The sequence below is a fragment of the Aethalodelphis obliquidens genome, unplaced genomic scaffold, assembly GCF_003676395.1.
Source record: "Aethalodelphis obliquidens isolate GAN/ISIS:26980383/991018 unplaced genomic scaffold, ASM367639v1 scaffold16, whole genome shotgun sequence".
NCBI lineage: Eukaryota > Metazoa > Chordata > Mammalia > Artiodactyla > Delphinidae > Aethalodelphis > Aethalodelphis obliquidens.
Genome location: NW_020837960.1, coordinates 9,700,378 through 9,724,467, shown reverse-complemented (window position 1 = coordinate 9,724,467; position 24,090 = coordinate 9,700,378). Strand labels below are relative to the sequence as shown.

Genomic DNA, 24,090 nt, shown 5'->3' with positions numbered 1-24,090 from the left:
CATTGTTCCCACAGCTGCTGCTTTCCTCTTTCCTCTGCGGCAGCTGGAGCAGACACATCTGCAGAGCCGCAGGAATAGGTCCAGACTGTGTGCGCACTGTCTGATCTTATCACGGCCATGAGCGGTGCTGGCATGAGCTCTGTTCTTCGCCTTCCCTGAGGTTGGTCTGTGCCTCTTGGCCTTGACAGCCTCGGGAGGAAATGGGTTTCTGTGTTCGGACAATGTGCTATCAAATCGGCCTGTGGACTCCTTGCCTGCTCTGTTTATTCATCAAGCATCAGCTTGAAAGAAAGGATATTTTGAGAAATGTCCTTTGATCTGGAAGTTAGTGTCAAGCCAGCAAGATTTAATCCATGTGGAATGCATTGTGGGACGAGCTGACCAGATGCAGGTTTCCCAGCAGCAGGCTCTTCTGCAGCAGACGTTCTCGCTTGTTATTCAGCTTGTGTCTACTAGCTCACGTATCTGTCCAGGCTGAAGACCCTGCTTTTGCTTCCCCCAGCCTTTATTTTTCAATTTATCAAGGCTCTTTTGCTGCAATTTTTTTTTCTCTTTGTCACTCTCTTCCCTCAGAATTCTCTATATTGAACTGAGCTCTGACCCAACAACTCATTTGATTCCTTCTTTGTCATCAGAACCCGTCCATTGCCTCTCTCCCCCTTATCTTAACAGATTTAGGGTGTTCAAGGTTAGCTTCAAGATTATACCTTGAAGTCTGGACTCTCTGGCAAGCATTTTCATTTAAGAAGTTTAAATTAAAGGCTCTTGGAAGTGGAGGACGTGAAGAACTCTGTCCTCACGCCCTCTCCAACCCCGTATGACTTCGCCAAGGGACCGTGCTTTCCCGTGCTGTCCATCACTCACACCAGCCTCTAAAGGGTTGTGGGTCCTTTCCTCATTTCACCAAAAACGATGTCATCTCAGCGCCCTTGAACTTTCAAGCTCTAATTCATGACCCACCCATACCTCCAGGAGGAAGGGAGTCAGGTCCCAGAAACCTGACTCTCTATCTCATCATCATCGTCCAAATACCAGTCCCCTCCACCTATAGGCCGTCCACAAGTGACAGCCAGGAATCACACACATCCAAGACGGAATTTTCCACAAGCAATTTCTAAATAAAAATGAAATAAGATGTGCTGGAATCAAAGGATAAATATACTATAATTAATAGGCTGTTCTCATGGTATTTCCCAAAAGGAAATGACCTACCTGGGCTTTGATAAGGGAAGCAGAGTATGCCGAGTTCTTGCTTTTAACTTATTACACCACTTAAGTCTTCAAGGAAGAAAAGAAAAATGCAGCATAATTTAACCAACGCCTAAAAACTTTCAAAATTTCCACTTTATGAAACTTACAAATGACCTCATTCTATGTGACTGGTAGTTGTGTAAATAATAGTAAGAGCAGTCACTTACAGAGTTCTTATTTTGTGCCACATACTGTTCTGAGCATTTTAGCCTCATGACAATCCCATGAAGTAAATAATATTAGTATCCCCATTTTACAGGTGATGAGACTGAGCTACAGAGAAGCTAAGGAACTTCTGTCAAGGACCCATGACTAGAGCATTGGAACCAGGATTCGAACTCAGGCAGTCCGACTTAACTATAGAATAGAGTACTGTACTATATAATACTAGTATAATATACTATACTATATAATACTATAGAATACTGTACTATATAATACTAGTACTATATAATAGAATACTGTACTATATAATAGAATACTGTACTATATAGTACTAGTATACTATACTATACTATACTATGATATAATATTCAATATTATGCTGTCCCTCCAATATTGGATTCTCTTCTAAGTTCCCAAATTACTTGTGAATGAACAAAAGAAACTGATTACTAGTATTTTAATCATTATAAAGCAGGGGTAATAAACTGGTGGCCCAGGGGCCAAATATGTAGCCAACCTAGCCAATATATGTATGTATTTTGGGGGTCAATGCAGTGTTTTAAAATAATATGAATTTGAATGTATTTAGACAAGGCAAGTCTTCTCTAGTTAGCCAAATTCTCACCACTTCTTATAATATTACCTACCTAATCTTCTAAGCATTTAATTTTAATTAAAAGTTATACAATATTACATAATGCTCATTTTCAAGCATGTAAGCTTGGGTTTATATTTAAAAACTGTCCTGAAGCTGGCAGTGTTTATCTGTTGTCTATTATTCTAAGCTAAAAGTCAAAGTTAGTATAATAATTGGCTTCTAATCTTGGCTCATCCACTGATACGAGGTCATGAGTAGGTGACTTAACCTCTCTGTGCATTATTTTTATCATTTGCAAAACAGAGGAAACAGGATCGAGAGCCTGGTCATCTTTCTTTTATTTTAAGGGAAAATGAGGTTACATGTGAGGGAAGAGGAGTGTCGTTCACCGAATTAACAAATGTATACTAAGTATTTATGATGTTCAAGCCTCTTATAGGTACAGAGCTACAAAGATATGTAAAATATAATCCCATTCACACTATAGGTGACAAGAAAAGAAAAATAAATTTTAAAGAATAACAAATAGTGCATAGGAGTATTGACCCTTGTGAGGTAGAGTCATCAGGTGAGGGGTCATGGAATTTGGACTGAGCCCTGAAATCTGTGTGGGATTGGCTGGATGGAGAAGAAGAAAGCGTCCTTGATAGGGGGATGCCCTGTGTTTCCGGAAGAAAGTCATTTGAATGTTTAATTACTAGTTAAGTACAATTAATATACTGCACAGGACTGCCTTAAAGCCATGATCTGACTTCTGTTTTGTGATCTGGTTCAGACTAATCACCTGGACTTTCTGGTTTCCTCCCAGGGGGAAGAGACACTGCAGGTCTGGGCGGCAAAGGAGGTCCTTACCGGCTGGATGCAGGCCACGCAGTGTACCAGGTCTCTGAGGCTGAGAAAGATGCAGTTCCTGAGGAAGTGAAGAGAGCTGCGAGAGAGATGGGCCAGAGAGCGTTTCAACAGAGGTGAGTGGACCCCACTGCATCCGGAGCAGTGTTGGCCACTGTGGTGAAATGTCAGTGGACCCTGAAGTAGACCCCAAATTTGTGTGATTCTATTCCTCATGCAGCAACTTGAACCCACAAACTGAAATCCGTAGCCACCCCCCTCCCAGTGGAGACAGCCGAGTGAACATAATCTCCCACCCTTTCTACTCAGGCCCTTTTAAATGTATTAATTACATATGGTCGTATAGAGGAAGGGCTTGAGCACGTTAGAAAGATACTTCTCTTCGGAGAAACTAAAGGTCAAATCATTCCATCCACATCTGTTCCCAGGCCACACAGGGAATTCAGATAATGCTGCATGCTGGTCCCTTCCTGCCCTCAGGAATCTTGTAGATTCATGTGGAGACAGGACTAGTGTACACACACGCGCTCACACTCACACACACCCTGGTTAAGTGCTGAAGTCCTGTGGTACGGCAGTGCAGAGAAGGGTAAGGTCCGTGGGCTGATGTGAGGTAAGGTCTGAGCTCAGCCAGTATTTGGACATTCCAGGAAGGGTAGACTGAGGGACCAGAGGCGCCAGGGTAGGATGAGCAGAGTGACTATGGCAGAGAGAGCCAGCTCGCCTATGCAGAATAAAGGGTACCAGCTGGGGGCAGTGGGGAGTGAGGTTGACTGTGGAGGCCCTGTCAGTGGGTGGAGGGCTTGAAATCCAGGCCAACCAGCCTGTAGCTTTCAGATGTTCTGGAACCATCCGGAGCCACTTGATTGGAACCATCTAAAAAATGAGAAGAATCCGCATGATGCTTTCACTAGACATCCACATGTGTTCATCAGCTAAAAGTGAAAAATACCCCAGGAGCAGCAAGATCTCCTTCAGGAGCGAGGGCATAGACAGTGGTCCAGGAGGCAGATTTATACTGCTGTGCTCAGTGAAAAGAGCTGGGTGCAGTTCAGGAAAAGCACACTCCAGGGTATGTGAGTTCCGAAATTCCTCCCACGCAGGACATCTGGTTTTACATTACGTGCTGTGCTTACACATCCTGCAAGTAAACAGTCCAGAACAATGGGGACACAAAAATGCAGGTCCCTCCTGCCACACCCTCAGGAAAGCCTGCAAGGCTTAGGACCCTCACGTACTCAGCAGGTAGATAAGACGAGAGTGTCACTCCCAGCCCTTCTGCTGGCTTCCCTGGAGACCTCAAACAATTAATTTATCGTCACTGGGCGTCAATTTGTTCTTCTGATGGTGACTCCCCTCTCCCTTCCTCTCAGAGAGGCTATGAAGACAAATCACTATGTTAGGAATGAAAGCAGTTTAAACTTCTCAAAAAAAGGATGGGAGGGATCCTATAATACAAGGTCTTGTTAGAATTAAAATATGGCTCTACGTTTCATATAAACAATAAATATTTATTTAGGAAAAGAACCACATAATTAGATACACATCATCATCTCCTCCCCAAATGATGAGTTCCTATTGTCTCCACGCTGAAAACCTCACAAGTCCTGTCTCAATTTTTGTGTAAGCAGACAAATGGATAGAGGAGTTCACAGGGAGAGAAAAGGACCTGTAAGTAGTGATTGGGTAGAAGTACACGAGCCCTTCTCTGATTTCCATAAGGGTGAGGAATCTGATTCTATTAAGGACCATCGCGCCACCGGGGAAAGAAAGTAAGGAGCATCTGTAATAATAAGGCAGCTAAATTTAGTGGCTGTAAGGGAGGAAAGAGAAAAAGTGGAGAAGGGAATGAGAAAACCAGACACCTCTACTAAGCGCTGCAGAGAAGAATTTAAGTCCGCCTGAAAGAATACTTACTGGAAGGTGGTTGAAATACAGAGGAGATGGACAAGGGGATGAGAAAGGAGAAGATGAAATAAAAGCACATGGAGACCCTGAGAAAGACAGAAAACACACAGAAAAATGTTGCTTTCTACTTTCGTGTAGTAACAGTCCTATTTGATGGGTATTCAATTTAGTACCTGCTAAAGAGTTTTCTTAAACTTTTTATTATGAAACTTTTTAAACATAAACAAAAGTAGAGAGTAACGTATAATGAACCCTGTGGACCTGTTCCCTCAACCTCAGGAAGAAAAATCTGATTCCATTCCGAGTCCCCCATTCCATTCCGAGTCCTTGAAGCTAATTCAAGATTTTCTATCTTTTCATCGTAAATATTTCAGAGTGTGTCTCTGAAATATTTTACTTAAAAAAAATAAAAAGACAAAACTATTATCAGGTCTTTAAAAAGTAGTCATTCTTCACTGTCATCCAATAGTTTTGGATGCTTTAGTTTTAAAGCTATTTTGCAATTTTAGGTATATGCAGAATGAGGTTAAGTCCCTGCATTTGTGCTTTTTAGCACCCTGTACCTTTTCTCCATGGCTCTTAGCACTTTTTCCCATTGTGTTATTATTTGTGTGAATAGCTTATTTCTTCTCCACTGACTTCAAGTTCGTTGAGGGCAGGATATTTTGCCCTCTAGTATATCCCCAGTACCTACGCCCAGAACCTGGTACCTGGCAAGCACATACGTAATTGTGGAATGAATAATACACACGTGCATACAAGTAATGGTATCACCCTTTCACACTTAATTCAAAGACTGGCTAAAACCAGACTGACAGCCAGGCCTATCCATCAGCCTAGAGGTCTACCATATTGCCTCAAAGAGCCTAATTCTGCTGATAGGTTCTTGATATTGTCAACATAATATTTACTTAGAGTTCATTTGTATCCGGATTTCAGCTAGAAAATGGTTCCTACATATCAAGAATTGCTTAACTCAGGAAGAGTAGCAGGTGGACAAGGGTAAGACATGTATAAAGCAGAACAGAGATAGTAAACCAAGAAAACAAGAATGAAATAGATGGCGAGGTACTTTTACATGCTTGGAAAAGCATTTAAGGTGGACACCAACTGTGGAAACTGTACCCACTACCATTTGCAAAACTAATCAGCCCTACACACGAGATTTCAGCTTGTGTTTGTTTTCCTCATAATTGATCCAAAAATGACCTATACGAAAAAGTAAAATGAGAACTAGAATTTCCAGACTCTTACGTAACAATAACTATACCCTTTAAGAATATACTGTGCCAACAGAGTGCAGTCAGTCCGCATAGATTACTAGGATGTGAAGCAGCTGTGCCCTGAAGTTTTGATCAGGGTTAAAGCAGCAGAAAGACCTATTTTCAGCTAGCTTTGTGGGTTTGAGAGTATTTGCACTGGGAGTCTTGTCTCAAACAGAGGCTAAAATGTCCTATTTTCTTTCACTGCTCCCTGCTTCGGTCTTCATCTTTCAGAATGTTATCAGCTTTGAACACCTTGTAGGTGATTTTTGTGAAAGCTGACACAGCTTGGAATATGATTTCCAGATCTCTTCTTAATTAGAGCAGCATGTGGTGTGTTCTGGGTGCAACACAATCGTGCCAGAGGCATCCCTATAACTGGAGTTAATTCTGATCTCTCTACAATGACCAGTCTGCCGGAGGTGACTTACTAACTGCCTGGCTCCTTCCTTGATGTGTGTGTGTGTGTGTGTGTGTGTGTGTGTGTGTGTGTGTGTGTGTGTGTGTGTGTGTGTGTGTGTGTGTGTGTGTTTCCCCTGCTAAGCACAAGCTATGCCTACATTTTTTTTCTAATCTCCCTTCTTTGGAAAAGTACTAATCTCCCTTCTTTGGGAGAGAGAGCACATTAGCCTCCCAGGTATGAAGGGGTTGGTAGCATGTCCTGCAGTGTCATTGTGCCCAGCTTCTGTCAGGCTTGATACTTGAGACATACCTTAATCTAATGAAAATTTATAGAGAGGTTTAAGAGATTGCCAAAACTAAACATAAGAGGCATTGTTAGGAGGTCAAGTCCTATACACATATTCCTTTTCGTCCTTCAGAGCAGAGAGCAAATTAGACTTAGAAGGACACCTTGGCATGTCACCTCAGGAAACAACCATTCAGATATTATTTACCTTTCAGGTGTTTACCTTTTGATAGCCAGTGTTTTCAAAAGTGCTATCCAACAGCATTTATTGAATGCCACTGGGTGCCAGGGTTCGTGCTGGTACTGGAGATTCTAAGAAAAAATAAGACATGTTCCTTACCCCAGAGGATTAGAAGAGAAAAAATGAGAGTACATCACATGTAGTAAAGGTATTTTTCATTACATTTTTGGCTCAGGTATACACGCACGTGTGTGTACATGCATTTTCGTTTACTGGATCTCAATATAAAGCTTATTTCCTACTGTGGAAAATAAAGTTTGAAAAACACTATGATAGGGCAGAATAGGCATATGTATTAAAAGCAATGAAGTTTATAGGTTCCATAGCAGATAGCTGTGGAAGATAATGTGAAAGAGAATGATCGTGAAGGGATTGAGCCAGACTTCATAGGATGTAAACTTTGAGCCGGGTCTTGACACCTGAGGTGGCATTAGCTAACCCAGCCAGGTGGTAGGGCAGGAATTGCATATCTGCCCTCATGGTCTAAGCCTAACATTATGTGATTCTAATAAGCCTTTAGTGCTCTGCCCTGTGATGGATGGATTCTTCCCAGTGCTTGGCCAGACAGGGAGGAATAGAGACCATTCATCCTCATTGAGCATTTGGGGGTTCTGTTCCAGCTCAAGGCAATAAAACTATACTCCTGATAAGAGTTTCAGCTCTGCACCTAGGAACCATATCTCCAACATCGTGTACATGCACACACACACACACACACACACACACACACACACACACAGAGAGCAGCTTAGAATACTGTGCTGTGGTTAGGCTTTTGAGATATGCATTCATCATTCCCTGTCCTACTATTAGTACCCTTTACATTTATAGAAATTTGTAGAAATGTGTATTATGGATAGAACACTGTAAAACCTTCTACTTATAATTAGTTTAAGATGCTGCATTTTAAATAATTGAGTCTTATTTGTATTTCAGTCACTCATATCAGTTTATTTTGAGCATCTGTTATGCTAGGGATCATGGTAGGCACCGTGCAGATAAAGATGAGAAAGACTAAAGGAGCAAAGAGTTCAGTTGGGGAGACAGGAAGCAGACAACTATAGCATAGGTAGCAATGCTCTGACAGAGAAAAGCATGAAGTGATTTGAGAGCACAGAAGATATATCTGAAGATCAGAGCAGGCTTCCTGGAGGAGGTGACCATTGATATGAGCCTTGAAGAGCTCATGGAAGTTAGTAGGCAAAGAAGCAGGGAAAGGCACTCTGGGTGGGAGAGAAGTCCATGCAGGGGCTCAGGGACAAGGGCACACAGTGGGTTGAGGAAACTGCAAGTGGGCTGGCAGGGCTGCAGCAGAAGCAAAGAATGAAAAATGGTAAAAAGGAGCACTGTCCTGGGAGGACAGAATTTCAATGCCACAATAATATTCAAACACAATTATCCTCTTAAAAGTACACAGTCAATTTCAGAAAACTCCTGTATTTTACATAGCAACACAATTTATTTACATTCTCTGGGCCTGAACTGTTATCATGATCAACCAAATATATGTCCTTGGTCTTAAAAAGCAACCCATGGGATCTCTCTAGGAATCTGCCACACGAACTGACCATCTGCCAGCATCACGACACGTGTTTGGGATACAGCAGCAGTGTGCTACAGAGCTGAGTCATACTGGCTCGTATGAGCCAACTGCACATTTCTTCCTAACTCAGTGCTCAGGGGCCTCACTATTGATAGCTTAACATCAGCCACCACAGAAATCAACAAACACTACAAATCAAGGCTGCTTTTTCCTCTGCAGGGCGACTTAACCATTTCCTAGGGCATCACTGCACACACATTCCTCTCTTTTGAAACATGAGCTGGAGACATCACCTCTTGCTTTTTTTCCTCAAAGACCTCCTGAGTTACCGAGGAGTTTGCTACAGTTCTTAACAGTAGATGAATGGAAATAAAAGAGGCACAGGTACAGGCTTTCAGCTGTTGTCTTTTTTGCCCTCTGATTTTAGGTTAAAGGAGATCCAAATGAGTGAATATGATGCTGCAACCTATGAAAGGTTTTCAGGGGCTGTTCGACGGCAGGTGCACTCCCTCCGAATTATCCTGGATAATTTACAGGTAATCAACATGTATGGGCCAAGAAAATAATCTGGGCCCCAAACTAGACCCACCCCAAAGCTATTGGAGAAAGTTATCTGAACCCTAATCAGCCAGTCCAAAAATATTAGTCAACGCCAAAATGTTTGCATAAAACTGTGGGTCACTCTATGGCTTTCTTAGTTCAATTTGTCAGGTAAAAATATTTGACCTCACCTTTCCTCCTGTCCAGGAAGCACTAATTTAACCAGTGACTCTAAAAGGCATCAGACTTCCTGATTCTCCTCATCTAGATCTATGAGTGTCCCATCTCTACTAGACATCCACAGATAGAATTCTCTCCCTACACATCATTTTGTTGTGAATGACTCTCCCAGGCAATGACAGGAACATTTTGGATCATCCAAGCTGTGCACCCCCTATGCACCCTGACCCCTCCTCCCCTGGTCCCCACATTGCCAGCCTCTTTGCAGTTTCATAGGCTAGTAGTCTCAGAACTAGTTCATGTTGCTATTGCCCCCAAAAATATTAAGATGCTTCAGTATTTCTTTTTTTTTTAATATTAAGTTGTTTTTGCATTTGATTTACAAGATAAACACCTCATGACAGAGTCTGTAAAAAGCATGTCTGTATTATCTGCGATAACAGAGACTAGTAAGACATTTAGCATTATTAAGAAGATTTCAGAGGATAAATTTTAAGTGAACAAACTGCTTTCGAATCCATTAGAAGCATAAGATGCTTCAATATTTCTTAAGCAAAGATTTGTTATTTGGAGATTTTACACGTAAGGTTGTGTTCTGACCAATTTGCACACACAATTAAGGAAGGGCTAAGTATTCTGAAAAATCACAAACTATGTAAGATTGTTTTGCCTGAAGAGAGAGAGAAGCCACATTTCAGGGGAGAAGGGGCAGGGTTAGGAGCCAGGCCATGGTGTGCTTCTCCGTTCTACTCTGGAATCTTCTGTCCTTTCCTTTGAAGTTCATGGCCTTCAGTTATGCCCTTTCCCTCTTTGGTTCTTTTGGGGGGAAGTTTTATTATTATTTGCTAGTCATTGGAGGTAAGAAGTTTTCATTATGCACTTTTAATCTACCATTTCAACCTCAAACTCTGAGAAAGCCTCATTTCTAAATAGATCTAAACTACATCAGGAGATTAGGAAAAGTTACATCACTTCCAAAGGGTAAGGAAGGAGAAAGGTCTTTATAATGATTAATTAGATACCTAATTTCAAAATCTAGGGAGTGTAAGACTTAAGTCATTTGCTTTAAAAAAAATCCACATACAGTTATTTAAGATAAAACAGCATAAGATTTTGTATAAATTATGTGAACAACATAACATTGAATGATTGGATTTTCTTCCATAGTCACTCACTTAAAAAGTACTCATTTCCCTGAACACTGAGGGCAACTTCTGGGTGAGCTCTGAGCTCCATCCAGGGCAAGACAGTAGTCAAATAAGACCCAAAATGAGTGGTTCACAGGAGATGAGGGTTATGGGAGGTATGGTGCTGGTACTAAGACTGAAGAGTGAGTATAGTCCCATCATTAGTTCATTTCTTAAGTTCTTGATGGGATAGAAAAATAAAATGCAGGGCTCCCCTGGTGACGCTGTGGTTAAGGATCTGCCTGCCAATGCAGGGGACACGGGTTCGAGCCCTGGTCCGGGAAGATTCCCACATGCTGCAGAGCAACTAAGCCCGTGCACCACAACTACTGAAGCCCAGGCGCCTAGAGCCTGTGCTCCGCAACAAGAGAAGCCACCGCAATGAGAAGCCCGCACACCGCAACGAAGAGTAGCCCCCGCTCGCGCAACCAGAGAGAGCCCGCACGCATCAACAAAGACCCAATGCAGCCATAAATAAATAATTAAAAAAAGAAAAGAAAAAGAAAATGCAGTCCCTGCTCTCAAAGAAGGAACTTAAAGAAGACAAGCAAACAGTTTCCTAAGGTCTGTAGAGAAGTATGTGCATGATTCTATGGGATGAATGAGAAAAGGCTTCACCGACGATGCAGTGCTTGAGTTCACTCTTAAAAGATGCTGAGGAATTTTCCAGGTGGTTGAGGAGTGAGGGCATTCCAGACACAGGACACGGCACATACAAGTGCACAGAGGCATGAGAGAGGACAGTGAGTTCAGAGAATAGCACGTTATGAGTTCAGAGAATAGCACGTTATGCAGTGTGACTGAGAAGACCGTGTATGTGGTGGGGGACAAATGGCAAGGGAGAAGGCTGGCACAGTTGTAAGGACCAGATGGTGATCTGGCCCTGGATGCCATGCGAACTTGCACACAACATTGGGTTTGACCCGGTGGACAAACAGGCCATTGGAGGATTCACAGTACTAGGAAGAGATACAAGAATACATTTTTAATTGAAGGAATCAAAATCCTCATCTGGTATTAGTTAATACCTTGATTGATATTCATTGGGCACCATGCTATAGTTACTTTTACAAACATCAATGCGTTTAATCCTCACATCAACCCTTTAAGATAAATGATACTATGTTTACAAGATCAGTCAAAGGAAGAAAAGTCAGGCCCAGTGCTGGGACTTCTTAAAATAGGACACCAGTTAAGCCTGGGTTAGGATTAGGGTCAACATTAAGGAATGACTCTTCTGGGAAACACCACAGCAATGAGACCGGTATCAGAAAACCATGTTTAGTTTTGCTTCCAGCTTGCAAAGAGAGAAATGCAAGAAAATTGTGAAGGACTCAAAGAAAGGCAGCAGATAAGACTAAATAGATGGAAAAGATTTTTTTTTTTGGAACCAAAAAAAAAAAAATCTGTAAACGTATTAGGGTTAATAACTTTCTAAATACCCTCAAATATAGTAAATAATTGTCTCAGGGAAGTTTTCATTCTCTTCTCCCCTGGAAATCTGAAAAAGAGAGAACAGGCTTAAATAATGGCAAGGAAGAGCTTTAAGATATAAGAAAAGGAATAGAAGTAATTTAATCCTTAAATGAGTACCTAAAATGGATATGGAACTTCCATCTCTAGAAATCTTTACAGATAACACCAGCATTTTCATAACAGCAAGCATTTACTGAGCAATTACCACGTGCCAGCTATTCTACTAGGTGCCTTACGTTAGCAGCAGCAGCATCAAGATCTCTTCCATCATCATCAACACCAACAACATCATCGTCATCATCATTCTTAGTGGCTAATAATGCCAGCTCTGGAGCCAGACAGCCTGGGTTCTGTAAAATGGGAAAAACAGAAAGAAGGCAGTTATTAAGATTAACTAGGATGATTTGTCTTTTTTGTTTTGTTTTGTTTTTTGCGGTACGCGGGCCCCTCAATGTTGCGGCCTCTCCCGTTGTGGAGCACAGGCTCCAGACACGCAGGCTCAGCGGCCATGGCTCACGGGCCCAGCCACTCCGCGGCACGTGGGATCTTCCCAGCGGGGCTCGAACCCGCGTCCCCTGCATCGGCAGGCGGACTCTCAACCACTGCGCCACCAGGGAAGCCCCAGATGATTTGTCTTGTAGGAGCAGATATCAATGGTGCCATAACAGGCTCAAGGGCAGTCAGAGCAGAGACAGCATTGTGGGACCCCCGCCATGCCCTCCAGTTTCCTTCTTTTATGTTTTCTTCTTCCTTAAAAGAAAAATTAAATTTACTTGTGATTTAAAAAAAAAGATGAAGATGATACGCATAAACCCCTTAAAACAGTGCCTAGCATATAGCATTCTCTACAGAAGAATTAGCTTCATCATTTCCTTCATTGCACTTGCTAATAGTCATCAACCTGGACTGCAGGCCCCCAGTCAAGTACTTTACATTCATTGTGCTATTTAGTCCTTACAATAACCAGTTAGTATTATTTTCTACATTCGATCGATAAAGAGACTGAGCTACATAAATCATCTCAATTCTCAACAATCTTACGAAATACAGATATTTTGTTCCCACTTTCTAGTGAGGGAACTGAAGATCAGGAAGATGACGGAGGCTTGTCCTGGGTCCCTGTGGCTAGCGAAGCAGGTGTCTGAGCCCAAAGCCCACGTTGCTATGATCTCTTAAGCCTGTTACCTTCTTCCAACTCTACAACTCTGTGCAAAGTATAACTTTCACGTATACTCTTCAAACATTTTGCATCATTTCACATCAACCCTTTAATATAAATGATGTTTTATTTACAAGATCAGCCAAAGGAAGAAAAGTCAGACCCGCTGCTGTGACTTCTTAAGTATTTTCAAGTGTTTCCCTTACCGAATCTTCTTTTTTTTTTTAAATCTAGGGTGTTATTCTCAAGTGGGGCTTCTGAAGTCCTCAATTTGGAAAGATAGTGCCAGTTGCAAACAGCCGCTGGCCAAGGATAGACAGGACCTCGTGTGGAATGTGAATCCTTAGGTTGCAATAAAAACAGGAAGGCCTGGACTTGGTCACCTTTTGGCCATCTCCTGCCAGTCCTGTGTGGTTCTGATTGACTAATAACATCCAGCTGTCTTGAGGTTATTGTGTAATCCCAGTAACAATGGGTGTTTCCTCAGTGATCAGCACGAAGTCAGGCCAGGAACTGGCAAATCATCCTTCGGGGTGACTTTGAAAGCACAGCTTCAAGCCCATGCATTGAGAGGCTGGGCTGAGATCCGAGGAGAGGGAGCATCTTGCCGCCCGTGTCAGCGCTGCTTCCGCATGTGCCTCTGTTGCATCACGGGTCACTCTTCTCAATTAAGACAGCTGTCATCAGTGACCTTCCTTTGCTTCTGGACTGGATTCTTCATGGGATGTCATAGAGTCCCGGTGATTGGACCTTTTATGAATCAGTAGCAAGAGTTTTCTCATTAGAATAGTAGGGTCTATAATAACTTCAGTTATACTCGGTTCAGAATCTGAATCTCTGATTCCAGCTTTCCCTAACAATAGAAAATATCCATTTCTACAAAAAGCCACTGATTTTAATCATATCTTCTCTCCATTGTTTTTTCTAATCTACAATCAGTAATTTCATTCTCAGGCTAAACTAAACTAGCCTTTTTCTGATTGCTTTGCCTAGCGTGATATCTCCATGAACCAACAATTACGTTTTTTTTTTCCTTTAGTGGTTCAAAATGAGCTTGTGTTCAGATAAATGATGTTTGTGAACACTGATGTGTGACGTGCACTGTGCTTGGCACTGAGGGCACAAAGATTAATAAGATATTGTCTCTGTACTTACAAAGGTATTAACTTCAAGAGGTGGGGAAGACAGGCACCTGCACAGATCATTTCTGTTTAATATGTAAGCGTCTAGGTAGAGGAATGAATGGTATGCAGTGGATGCCCAGAGGAAGGGGATTCTAGGATAGATTTTGAAGGAAAGAATCCATGACCTGAGTCTTGCAGGACACACGAATATTAACCAGACAAAGAAGGGTGAAAACAATGCCCAGCAGAGGGCACAGCACAGACAAAGGCCTGACACTGTGATCTCAGGTGTGAGCTGAGGTCCGGCCAAGGGCAGGATACCACTCAGTGTGAGATGCAAAAGGCTTTGAGGCTGGGAGGCAGGTTGGTGCCAGGTAAGGAATTTTATTCTGAGCCCCTACTTTGCTGTATGTAAAGAATGGAAAGCGTTTCCCCATTCGCTTTGTTTAATCTGCAGTAACTGTGTTTCACCCAGTGGACATTTACTGAATATCTATTTTGCCTAAGAGTTCTTGCCTTCAATAGCTAACCTTCTAGTGAAGAAGACACGTTTAGTTGTAAGAGAAGACACAACATGGTAGATGCCACAGAATGGTTTTTAACAGAGCGCTATGGTTATGTAGACAGATGTGCGAGCAACTTCTAGGTTGGGCAGTTAGGGAGAGACTCACAGAGGAAATGTCGTTTGAGCTGGACCAAGAAGGATGAGTATGGTTTCAATTGGCAACTCTTCTAAGGATGCAGATGGGAAGATGGTCTTGACCAGAGCTTCTCAAACCTTCTGTGGAGAGGGGCCAGGTTTTTTTTTCAACTGATCACAGACGAATTCTTCTTTTTTTAACCTTTTTTTTTTAAGGTCAGTCCTTCAAACACATTGTTCATTGGGAAAATAATGCCTTCACGTTTGTGTTTCTGTAACGTTCAATAACAAATTTAGTGGCTCCTAAGGAAGCTTATTTCTATAGCAGCTCAGTAGATTGTTCCCAGTAACTCTTTACAAAGACTACCTTGTTCTTCAACTCTCTTTGCCTTTTCACGGACTAATACTTTTATAAAATAAAATAGAAATGAATTACTGAAAAAAAAAGATATAAAAAATAACATATGAAATACAAGCCCATATTATTTAATATTAGATTCAACAAACATAAAATTACTTTGTCAAATTGCTGTATAAGTTTCTAAATGATTACTGTCAACTTCTGTGACCTGTTTCATCACAGACCAGTAACAAGTGTTCACACACCAAAGGCAATCTGGGTAGCTCTAGTCAAGACAGAAGAAACCTATGAGCAGGGGACAAACACTACAAAGAATACAAGGCTGTTTAGAGAGTGGCAAACAGTCCAACGTGACTAGAGTTCAGAGTTTGGGGATGGGCTTGTGGGCAGGGAGTAGTAGGAGAGAAAACTAGAGAGAAGGTGAATCCATGCTGACTGTCTTTTGTAATCAGTGAGGAGCATGGATGTGACTGAGAAAGGGAGTGGTGTGGTTTGATCTTCTTTAAGAAGTTTCATAATCATGGAGTTAGTAAGTCTTAGAGGAGAGAGAGGTTGAAGAAGCCAGGAAATTATAACATTACTTCAGTTATTCAGTTAAGAAGTGATAGGAACCCAAACCAGGGTAATTGAAGTGAAAATGCAAAGGATGGGACAGTTGGGAGGTATGACCAGAAGACAGTGACTGATGGAACATGAAGTGAAGGGGATGGTGAGGTCTTCAAGCCCTAGGGGACAGAAATAAGGAACACAGGAAGAGGAGAGGCTTGTGGAGAAAGCAGATGTTTGGTTTGACTGTTATTATATTTTCTCACTACTGGGACACCTATGGAAAAATGTCAAGCAAGCGTGGTATTGGAAGATTTTAAGCTATGACTCGAGTTCAAGAGCAAGGTTAGGACCAGATAGGCTTACACATCTGTATAGATATGTCTGTATTTTTATGGTCATCTGTGTAGAGAAATGGCCCAAACCAAGAGGGAAGATGTGTTGATGACGGTGAGGGTATAGAGCAAAGAGGGGGAAAGGTGAGGATGGGCCTGTCAAGGAACATCTGCATTTCTGGGGAGAGGAGTAAAATGCTAGTTACTCTTTCTTAGCACACGAATGGCTCGTCACTTAGCATGTGGCATCAGTGGCCATGAGAGGACAGTGTCAACCGAGCACAGCCTAGAAGTACAGTCCTGACTTCCAGGCTGCGTGAGCAAAGGCATCGAGCTCAATCTTTGCCGGGTGACCATTAAAAGGATTAAAATACTAAAAAGCTGTAAACAGGACAAAAAATAGCATTCCTAGCAAGTAAGTACAGGAGACCACAAATCACATTAATATCTCTTGCTTGGAGAGGCAGGAAGTAGAAGAGAGAACCCTAGAGCTGGTGAGAAGCAGATCACTTGACCTCCATGTTGTCACCGCCAAGCAGCAGCATTTGAAAGCAGCAGCTCTGAGGAGCAGTGGAGGGGTGGAGCGGTCTAGACTTTATGCAGTGGCATAAAGCGACAAGCTGGAAAGGCAGTAACTCTGGGAAAGGGGCCAGGCCAGCCTCAACTTATACTTGGCTTGAAGACCAGATCCAACAAATGCCAAATGGCCCCGTTGCAATGGCTTTTCCAAAGAAAATAAGAAATGATGTGGAGATGAAGTTCTCATGCTGTGACTGTCCATAGTTCCAACTCCTTCCCTGCAGAGCTCTTGAGCTAGTAGTATAGCTTTGCTTCAACTACCAACACCAGTCTAAAATCTTCAAGGAGAATTCTAATAATAACAAAGTGGAGAATCCATCCAATCTGTTGCTGAACAGTTTTGAACAGCCATCCTATCATCCAAGAATGAGGACACAAAAACATAAGATGAGCTCTATGAAATACTTCTGCAGTGAGGCAGAATAATAGAAATTCAAGATGTAGAAGAAGGAGATGCTGATAGGCTAGAATATTTTCTTCAGAAAACATCACATTTTTAGAAAACATCTGCTTTGTGTTCTCAAAATTCAAAGAAACCTGAAGTATGTGAAATAAGGAAAGACTAGAAGAAAACTACAAGTGCAATGCCAAAGCTGAAATCTACATTAAAAGTAGAAAGGACAGACTCAATCCAGTCTTAAGTACTAATGTGAAAGGAAAACTTGAATTGTTATTCCATACTGAAGAGGTAAAAACTATGAGAAAGCTGGTCAACAAAAACAGAGCAGAGAGCTAACACATAGAGCCATGAGCCATCCCAACATGTAGAACAGTACTTGGCCCATGGTAAGTGCTCAGTAAATATATGTTGTACCAACGATATTCCCGAAGAAACCACCAAAAAGCACGCATAAACAATAATTCAAGTAATAGTAAAAGAAAACTGTGCTGAGCCAAAGACAGGCTTAAGTCAATGGATCAAAAGACCTTTACTGAGTACCAGGCAAAGTTAATGAGAAGAGATAAGCACCTCGCCACAGCCTCATGGAATCTTAACATTTCAAAAACAAAGAAAATAAGAATGTAAAAAAAAAGAAAAAGTAAAAGAAAATATCCTAAAAGCATACAGGCAGACAAAAACTAAGCTATTGGGCCTCCCTGGTGGCGCAGTGGTTGGGAGTCTGCCTGCCGATGCAGGGGACATGGGCTCGTGCCCCGGTCCGGGAGGATCCCACATGCCGCAGAGTGGCTGGGCCCGTGAGCCATGGCCCTAAGCCTGCACGTCCGGAGCCTGTGCTCCGCAATGGGAGAGGCCACAGCAGTGAGAGGCCCACGTACCGCAAAAACAAACAAACAAACAAACAAAAAACAACTAATCTATTGTCCAAGAAAGAAAAATTCATCTTACATTAATTGTCCCTGAAACACTGAACACCAGAGATCGTGAAACAACGTCTGCAGGATCTGGGGGGAGAAAAGTTGTGACCCAAGAATTCTCTACTCAGCCGAAGTACAAAGGTGACAGAAAGACATTTTCAGATATTCAGAGATTTAAAATATATGTCACTTAAGTATCCTTTTGAAAATAATTTTGAAGTAAATATGTATACACACATGTGTACACACACATCTATACATACATATGTGTAAATATTCCAGCCAGTTAAGAGAGGAATCAAATTCCTTAAGAATGGGAAACCTGTGGTATAAAAGGACCAGCAATGAGTATTGGAAGCAGTTAAACACAGAATCAGATCTAAATAATTGTGGTAAATATGTTTAAAAGAAAACTCAAATATCAAGAATAATGTTTTTAAAGATACACAGTATAAAAATAGTACATTTAAAAATAATAAACAGGGCCTAAATTCCCATATTGTCTCAAAAATTAAACAAAAATCAGAGGTTGATATCAAGAAACAGAAGGTTTGTAATGAGGTGGATGGACCTAGAGTCTGTCCTACAGAGTGAAGTAAGTCAGAAAGAGAAAAACAAATACCGTATGCTAACACATATATATGGAATCTGAGGGAAAAAAAAAAAGGTCATGAAGAACCTAGGGGCAAGACGGGAATAAAGACACAGACCTACTAGAGAATGGACTTGAGGATATGGGGAGGGGGAAGGGTAAGCTGTGACAAAGAGAGAGAGTGGCATGGACATATATACACTACCAAACGTAAAATAGATAGCTAGTGGGAAGCAGCCGCATAGCACAGGGAGATCAGCTCAGTGCTTTGTGACCACCTAGAGGGATGGGATAGGGAGGATGGGAGGGAGGGAGACGCAAGAGGGAAGAGATATGGGAACATATGTATATGTATAACTGATTCACTTTGTTATAAAGCAGAAACTAACACACCATTGTAAAGCAATTATACTCCAATAAAGATGTTAAAAAATAATAATAAATAAATATTAAAAAGAAACAAACAAAAGAAACAGAAGGAAGCAAAAAGTGGGATAATGAGAGCGACATATGAGAGCGACAAATACTATTTCATTCCTGAAGATGATTAGAGAAATTGAAGTTAAGCCAGGCTTTTTACTGAATGCTATGTATTGTTGAAGTAATACCAGCAACATTAAGACATTTTTAAAATAAATTTATTTTATTTTATTTATTTATTTTTGGCTGCGTTGGGTCTTCGTTGCTGTGCGCGGGCTTTGCCTAGTTGTGGCGAGCAGGGGCTACTCTTCGTTTTGGTGCACGGGCTTCTCATTGCGGTGGCTTCTCTTGTTGCGGAGCACGGGCTCTAGATCGCAGGCTCAGTAGTTGTGGCTCGCGGGCTTAGTTGCTCCACGTAAGCCAGGCTTTTTAAAAACTTAATTATGCTGATATTTTTTATTGTATTTCTTGCAAGTTATGACATCTTTTTATAAATATTCCTGATTATTTTGTGGAGAGGGGACTGCAGGGGGCAAGAGTAGAAGCAGGGGAACCATTGCAGTGGTCCAGGTGGGAGGAAATGACAATTGACCTAGGGATGACTTGGACACAATGACTTGGATGACTTTCCATCAGTAACACAGGATTTTGCAAACCTCTCATAAGGAGTCAACATTTGTTCACTTATAGTCTTGAAGAGCTGACTCATAATAAATTAGCTTTGGTAGTTAGCTTAGCTGGCTGGTGAGATTTCTACCTCACAAGCCTGCTAAAGAAAATTGAAGACAAAGTTCTTCTGGTAAATGATAAATGTACTAGTATACTTCAGTCAAATATAGGAATATCTAAAATAGCAAACCATTATTATTCCACGTAGCTTCATTACAGTGAGATCTTTATAAATATATTTAGAAGATAACCCACTAAATAATTATATTTAGATAATAATACTCCTATCTGATTGTCATAAAGCATGCAGTTGTCTGTGGTATTCTTTGGCAATCTTAAATTTAAATCTCAGGAGTATAAACTAGCGTAATGGAATGCTTTCCTGGGTGTGACATTCAGTAAATCTCATCACTTTTGTTGTGGTGATAAGGTCATTTGTTTGTTTATGTGGTTTTACTTAATTATGTCTGTATGCTTATTAGTATAGTTTTTAGATATTATTCAAAAATATATATCCAGGGACTTCCCTGGTAGTGCAGTGGTTAAGAATCCACCTGCCAACGCAGGGGACATGGGTTCGAGCCCTGGTCCGGGAAGATCCCACATGCCGTAGAGCAGCTAAGCCCATGCGCCACAACTACGGACCCTGCGCTCTAGAACCCGCGAGCTACAACTACTGAGGCCGCATGCCACAACTACTGAAGCCCTTGCACCTAGAGCCTGTGCTCCGCAACAAGAGAAGCCACCGCAATGAGAAGCCCGCGCACCGCAACAAAGAGTAGCCCCTGCTCGCCGCAACTAGAGAAAGCCCGCATGCAGCAACAAAGACCCAACGCAGCCAAAAATAAATAAAATAAAAACAAAAATTTATTAAAATATATATATATGCCATAGCATAGGCATTCATGTGTTGATATAAATAATGAACCTTATTAACAGTTCTGATGTCCTGTTTCTAGTATAATTGTTCTTAATATTTCTTAGATCTGACTCTATCCCAACTTAGAGAACAAGCAATTGCTGAGAGGCTTAGACAGTTATTTAGGAGAGTTTTAGTATCCCTAGAACTCCAGATAATGAAATGAAAGATTTTCATCAAGTTGTAAATCTGCTAGGTTTTAGCCGTTTTGTGCTTTCTTTTGAGTGCTGATGTTGGGGCAGAAAGATGAAGTTTGGAAAACAAAGTATGTTTCCTATAATTAATTATCCACCCAAGTCTCAAAATGCTTTATTATCAATAGCAAACTAGCTTAAAATAAACTACATCGAAGCTAATGTCAAAATAGACATGGAATGAACTAATTTCCTAAGCAGTTATTTTCTCCATAATTCGTTGCACTTAGCAGGCAATTCAGCTATTTCTATTATTGAAGAATAGATTTACTAGTGAAAAAAACATATTCCTTCAAAGTCACTTTTTAGACTTTGATTAACACTTAGAAGCTTACAAATTAGGGACAATTCCCAGTTATTTGAGAAAATATTATTGTCTGACTTCCCTGGTGGTGCAGTGGTTAAGAATCCGCCTGCCAGTGCAGGGGACACGGGTTTGAGCCCTGGTCCTGGAAGATCCCACATGCCGCCCTGATCAACTAAGCCCATGCACCACAACTACTGAGCCTGCGCTCTAGAGCCCGCGAGTTACAACTACTGAGCCCGCGTGCCACAACTACTGAAGGCTGCGCACCTAGAACCTTCTCTTGCTCCACAGCAAGAGAAGCCACCGCAATGAGAAGCACGCACACCACAATGAAGAGTAGTCCCTGCTCGCCACAACTAGAGAAAGCCCTCGCACAGCAATGAAGATCCGACACAGCCAAAAATAAAATAAATAAAATAAATTTATAAAAAAGAAAAAAGAAATACAGAGTATCAGGCCCCAGCCTGGACCTACTGAATCAGAAATTGCTTTTTAACAAGATCCATAAGTTATTTATATGCCCATTAATGTTGGAGAAGCCCTGTTCTCCATAACCTGCAAGCTGGTCCCAAAGGTATATCTCATAAAATTATAAAAGGATATTTTTAAATCCTTTTGAGGAAAAAAAAAGGAGCATTTATTTTTTTAATTATAAAAGTCACAAACCCATTATATGAAGACTGGTAAATACAGGAATTTAAAGAAAATAATATCACCCGTAATTCCACAACACAAAAATAACCATGACTATTAATATTTTTGTTTTTTCCTATATACTTTCTTTGCATATATATATACATATATATATATAAAATATACATGCATATACATTGAGAGAATACTATATATGCATGCTTTTACATCATACTTTTATCACTTAACTTTTTTTTTTTTTTTTTGCGGTACGCGGGCCTCTCACTGTTGTGGCCTCTCACTGTTGTGGCCTCTCCCATTGCAGCATGCAGGCTCCAGACATGCAGGCCCAGCGGCCATGGCTCAGGGGCCCAGCCACTCTGCAGCATGTGGGATCTTCCCGGACCGGGGCACAAACCCGTGTCTCCTGCATCAGGAGGCGGACTCTCAACCACTGCGCCACCAGGGAAGCCCTATCACTTAATATTTTATAGTAAGCAATCAACTTTTGTTCAATAATTTTTATTGAACACCAGCTAGGTATCAGGCACTGTTCTAGAAGCTGAAGTTATATAAGGGCTCTTATCCCCATCAACCTTACTTTCTAGCAGAGCAAGCAGATAAAACAAAGAGATAAACAATACATTTGTAAATAGTGATAAGTACGAAGGAAGTAAAACAGAGTAATAAGCTACACAGAGACACAGTGCTTTTTTTCTTTTTTAATAACCCATGCTCACGATCTGGCCCTCTTCAATTCCTTTAAGATTGACAGTATAATTTCTAGTCTTACAAAAAACTGTGATATTCTCTACACTTACTATTTGGATAAACTGAGAGTTACATGTTTTACTTAATTGAATTACATAACACTGGAAATTTAACAGCTTCCCTTGAACATTTATTTATTTATTTATTTATTTATGGCTGTGTTGGGTCTTCTTTGCTGCGCGCGGGCTTTCTCTAGTTGTGGCGAGCGGGGGCTGTTCTTCATTGTGATGCACGGGCTTCTCACTGCAGTGGCTTCTCTTGTTGCTGGGCACAGGCTCTAGGCACGTGGGCATCAGTAGTTGTGGCACGTAGGCTCAGTAGTTGTGACTCGCGGGCTCTAGAACGCAGGCTCAGTAGTTGTAGCGCACGGGCTTAGCTGCTCCACGGCATGTGGGATCTTCCTGGACCAGGGCTCGAATCTGTGTCCCCTGCATTGGCAGGTGGATTCTTAACCACTGTGCCACCAGGGAAGCCCCTCCCTTGAACTTTTAGACGGGTGTGCAGTGTGTGAGAGATAGTTCTTCTTGGTCCGTGAATCAGTCACTCCAACTTCTGCTAGCTCTAAGTATGCTGTGATCTATTTTACAAAGCCTAGGCGTTTCTCCTCTCTTTAATTGCAAGATCTGTCCTGTGAAACGTAGCCCTCTGTGCATATGTTCTCCTAACAAATTTAAACCCAGATTCCTCCTCTCAGGGAGTCTAACCTTCATAGGTCTTGTTGGAAGTGTTGTCATTTCTGCAGCAAAGAATCTTGCTTCGCTTATAGTATATTTGCATCCCACGACTTTATCTATTTGCTCATTATTCTTATGCTCTACTGTAGTGTAATGTTTTTTAAATCCATTTAAATAATAATTGGGAATTTTAGTTCAAATTAAAAGTCAATTGCCTATGCTGCCAATGGAAATAATTCAGTAGAAACCTGCTATGCCCAGCCAAGATCATATGTTTGTCCTCCAGATATGACAACCAGGTCACAATTAACCCCTCTGCCTTTTACCTTGGCAAGTTTCTTTTGCCATCAACTATAAGATATATTCTGTTTTCAGACACACCAAAATCTGGGGAAGGGAGTAGACTTATTAGTTAGAATTCATTGAGCTATGCTCCGGTGAGTCCCATTGTCCTATAAGATCATGGGGCTCTTACCAAGATTACAAATCAGGAAAGAACATATTTCCAAGGGGCACATACCTGGTAGTTCCTGAAATTAACTACTCACCAAATTTAATATCTTTATGCCGGTACCTTAGGAGTTTCTCTCTCTTTATTTCATGTACACGTGAATATATATCTGTATTCAAATGTGGTGTTTTGCACCTGGTTGCAGCAAGGGTATCAGGAACAGGAAAACAATACATAGAGTACTACCCAGAGTTATACCGTGTGGAGCTTCTTTGTGTAGTGGTTGATCTGCCCCTAAAATAGGGACTGGCTGCCTAAAGCTTGACTTTTTCAATGACAGTGCTGTCATACAGCCACCTCCAAAGAAACCACGATGAAAGTGTGCTTAAAGTAATGTGGACTTAATTGTCCATAATGTCTCTCATCATCATCATCATCATCATCATCATCATCATCATCATCATCAACATCATCATCACCATACCAGCTAACACAGATTGCCCAGGCTCTT

At 41.4% G+C, this 24,090-nt stretch overlaps 1 protein-coding gene across 2 annotated transcripts in view; it reads left to right on the top strand.

The window, feature by feature from the left end:
* Positions 1–24,090, top strand: part of VWA8 (von Willebrand factor A domain containing 8) — a 359,206-nt gene that overhangs the window by 313,329 nt on the left and 21,787 nt on the right. For both annotated transcript variants that reach the window (XM_027116169.1, XM_027116168.1), the window contains exons 39-40: positions 2,823–2,979; positions 8,933–9,041. In XM_027116169.1, coding sequence (XP_026971970.1) covers positions 2,823–2,979; positions 8,933–9,041 — 266 coding nt within the window. The remainder of the gene's footprint in view (positions 1–2,822; positions 2,980–8,932; positions 9,042–24,090) is intronic.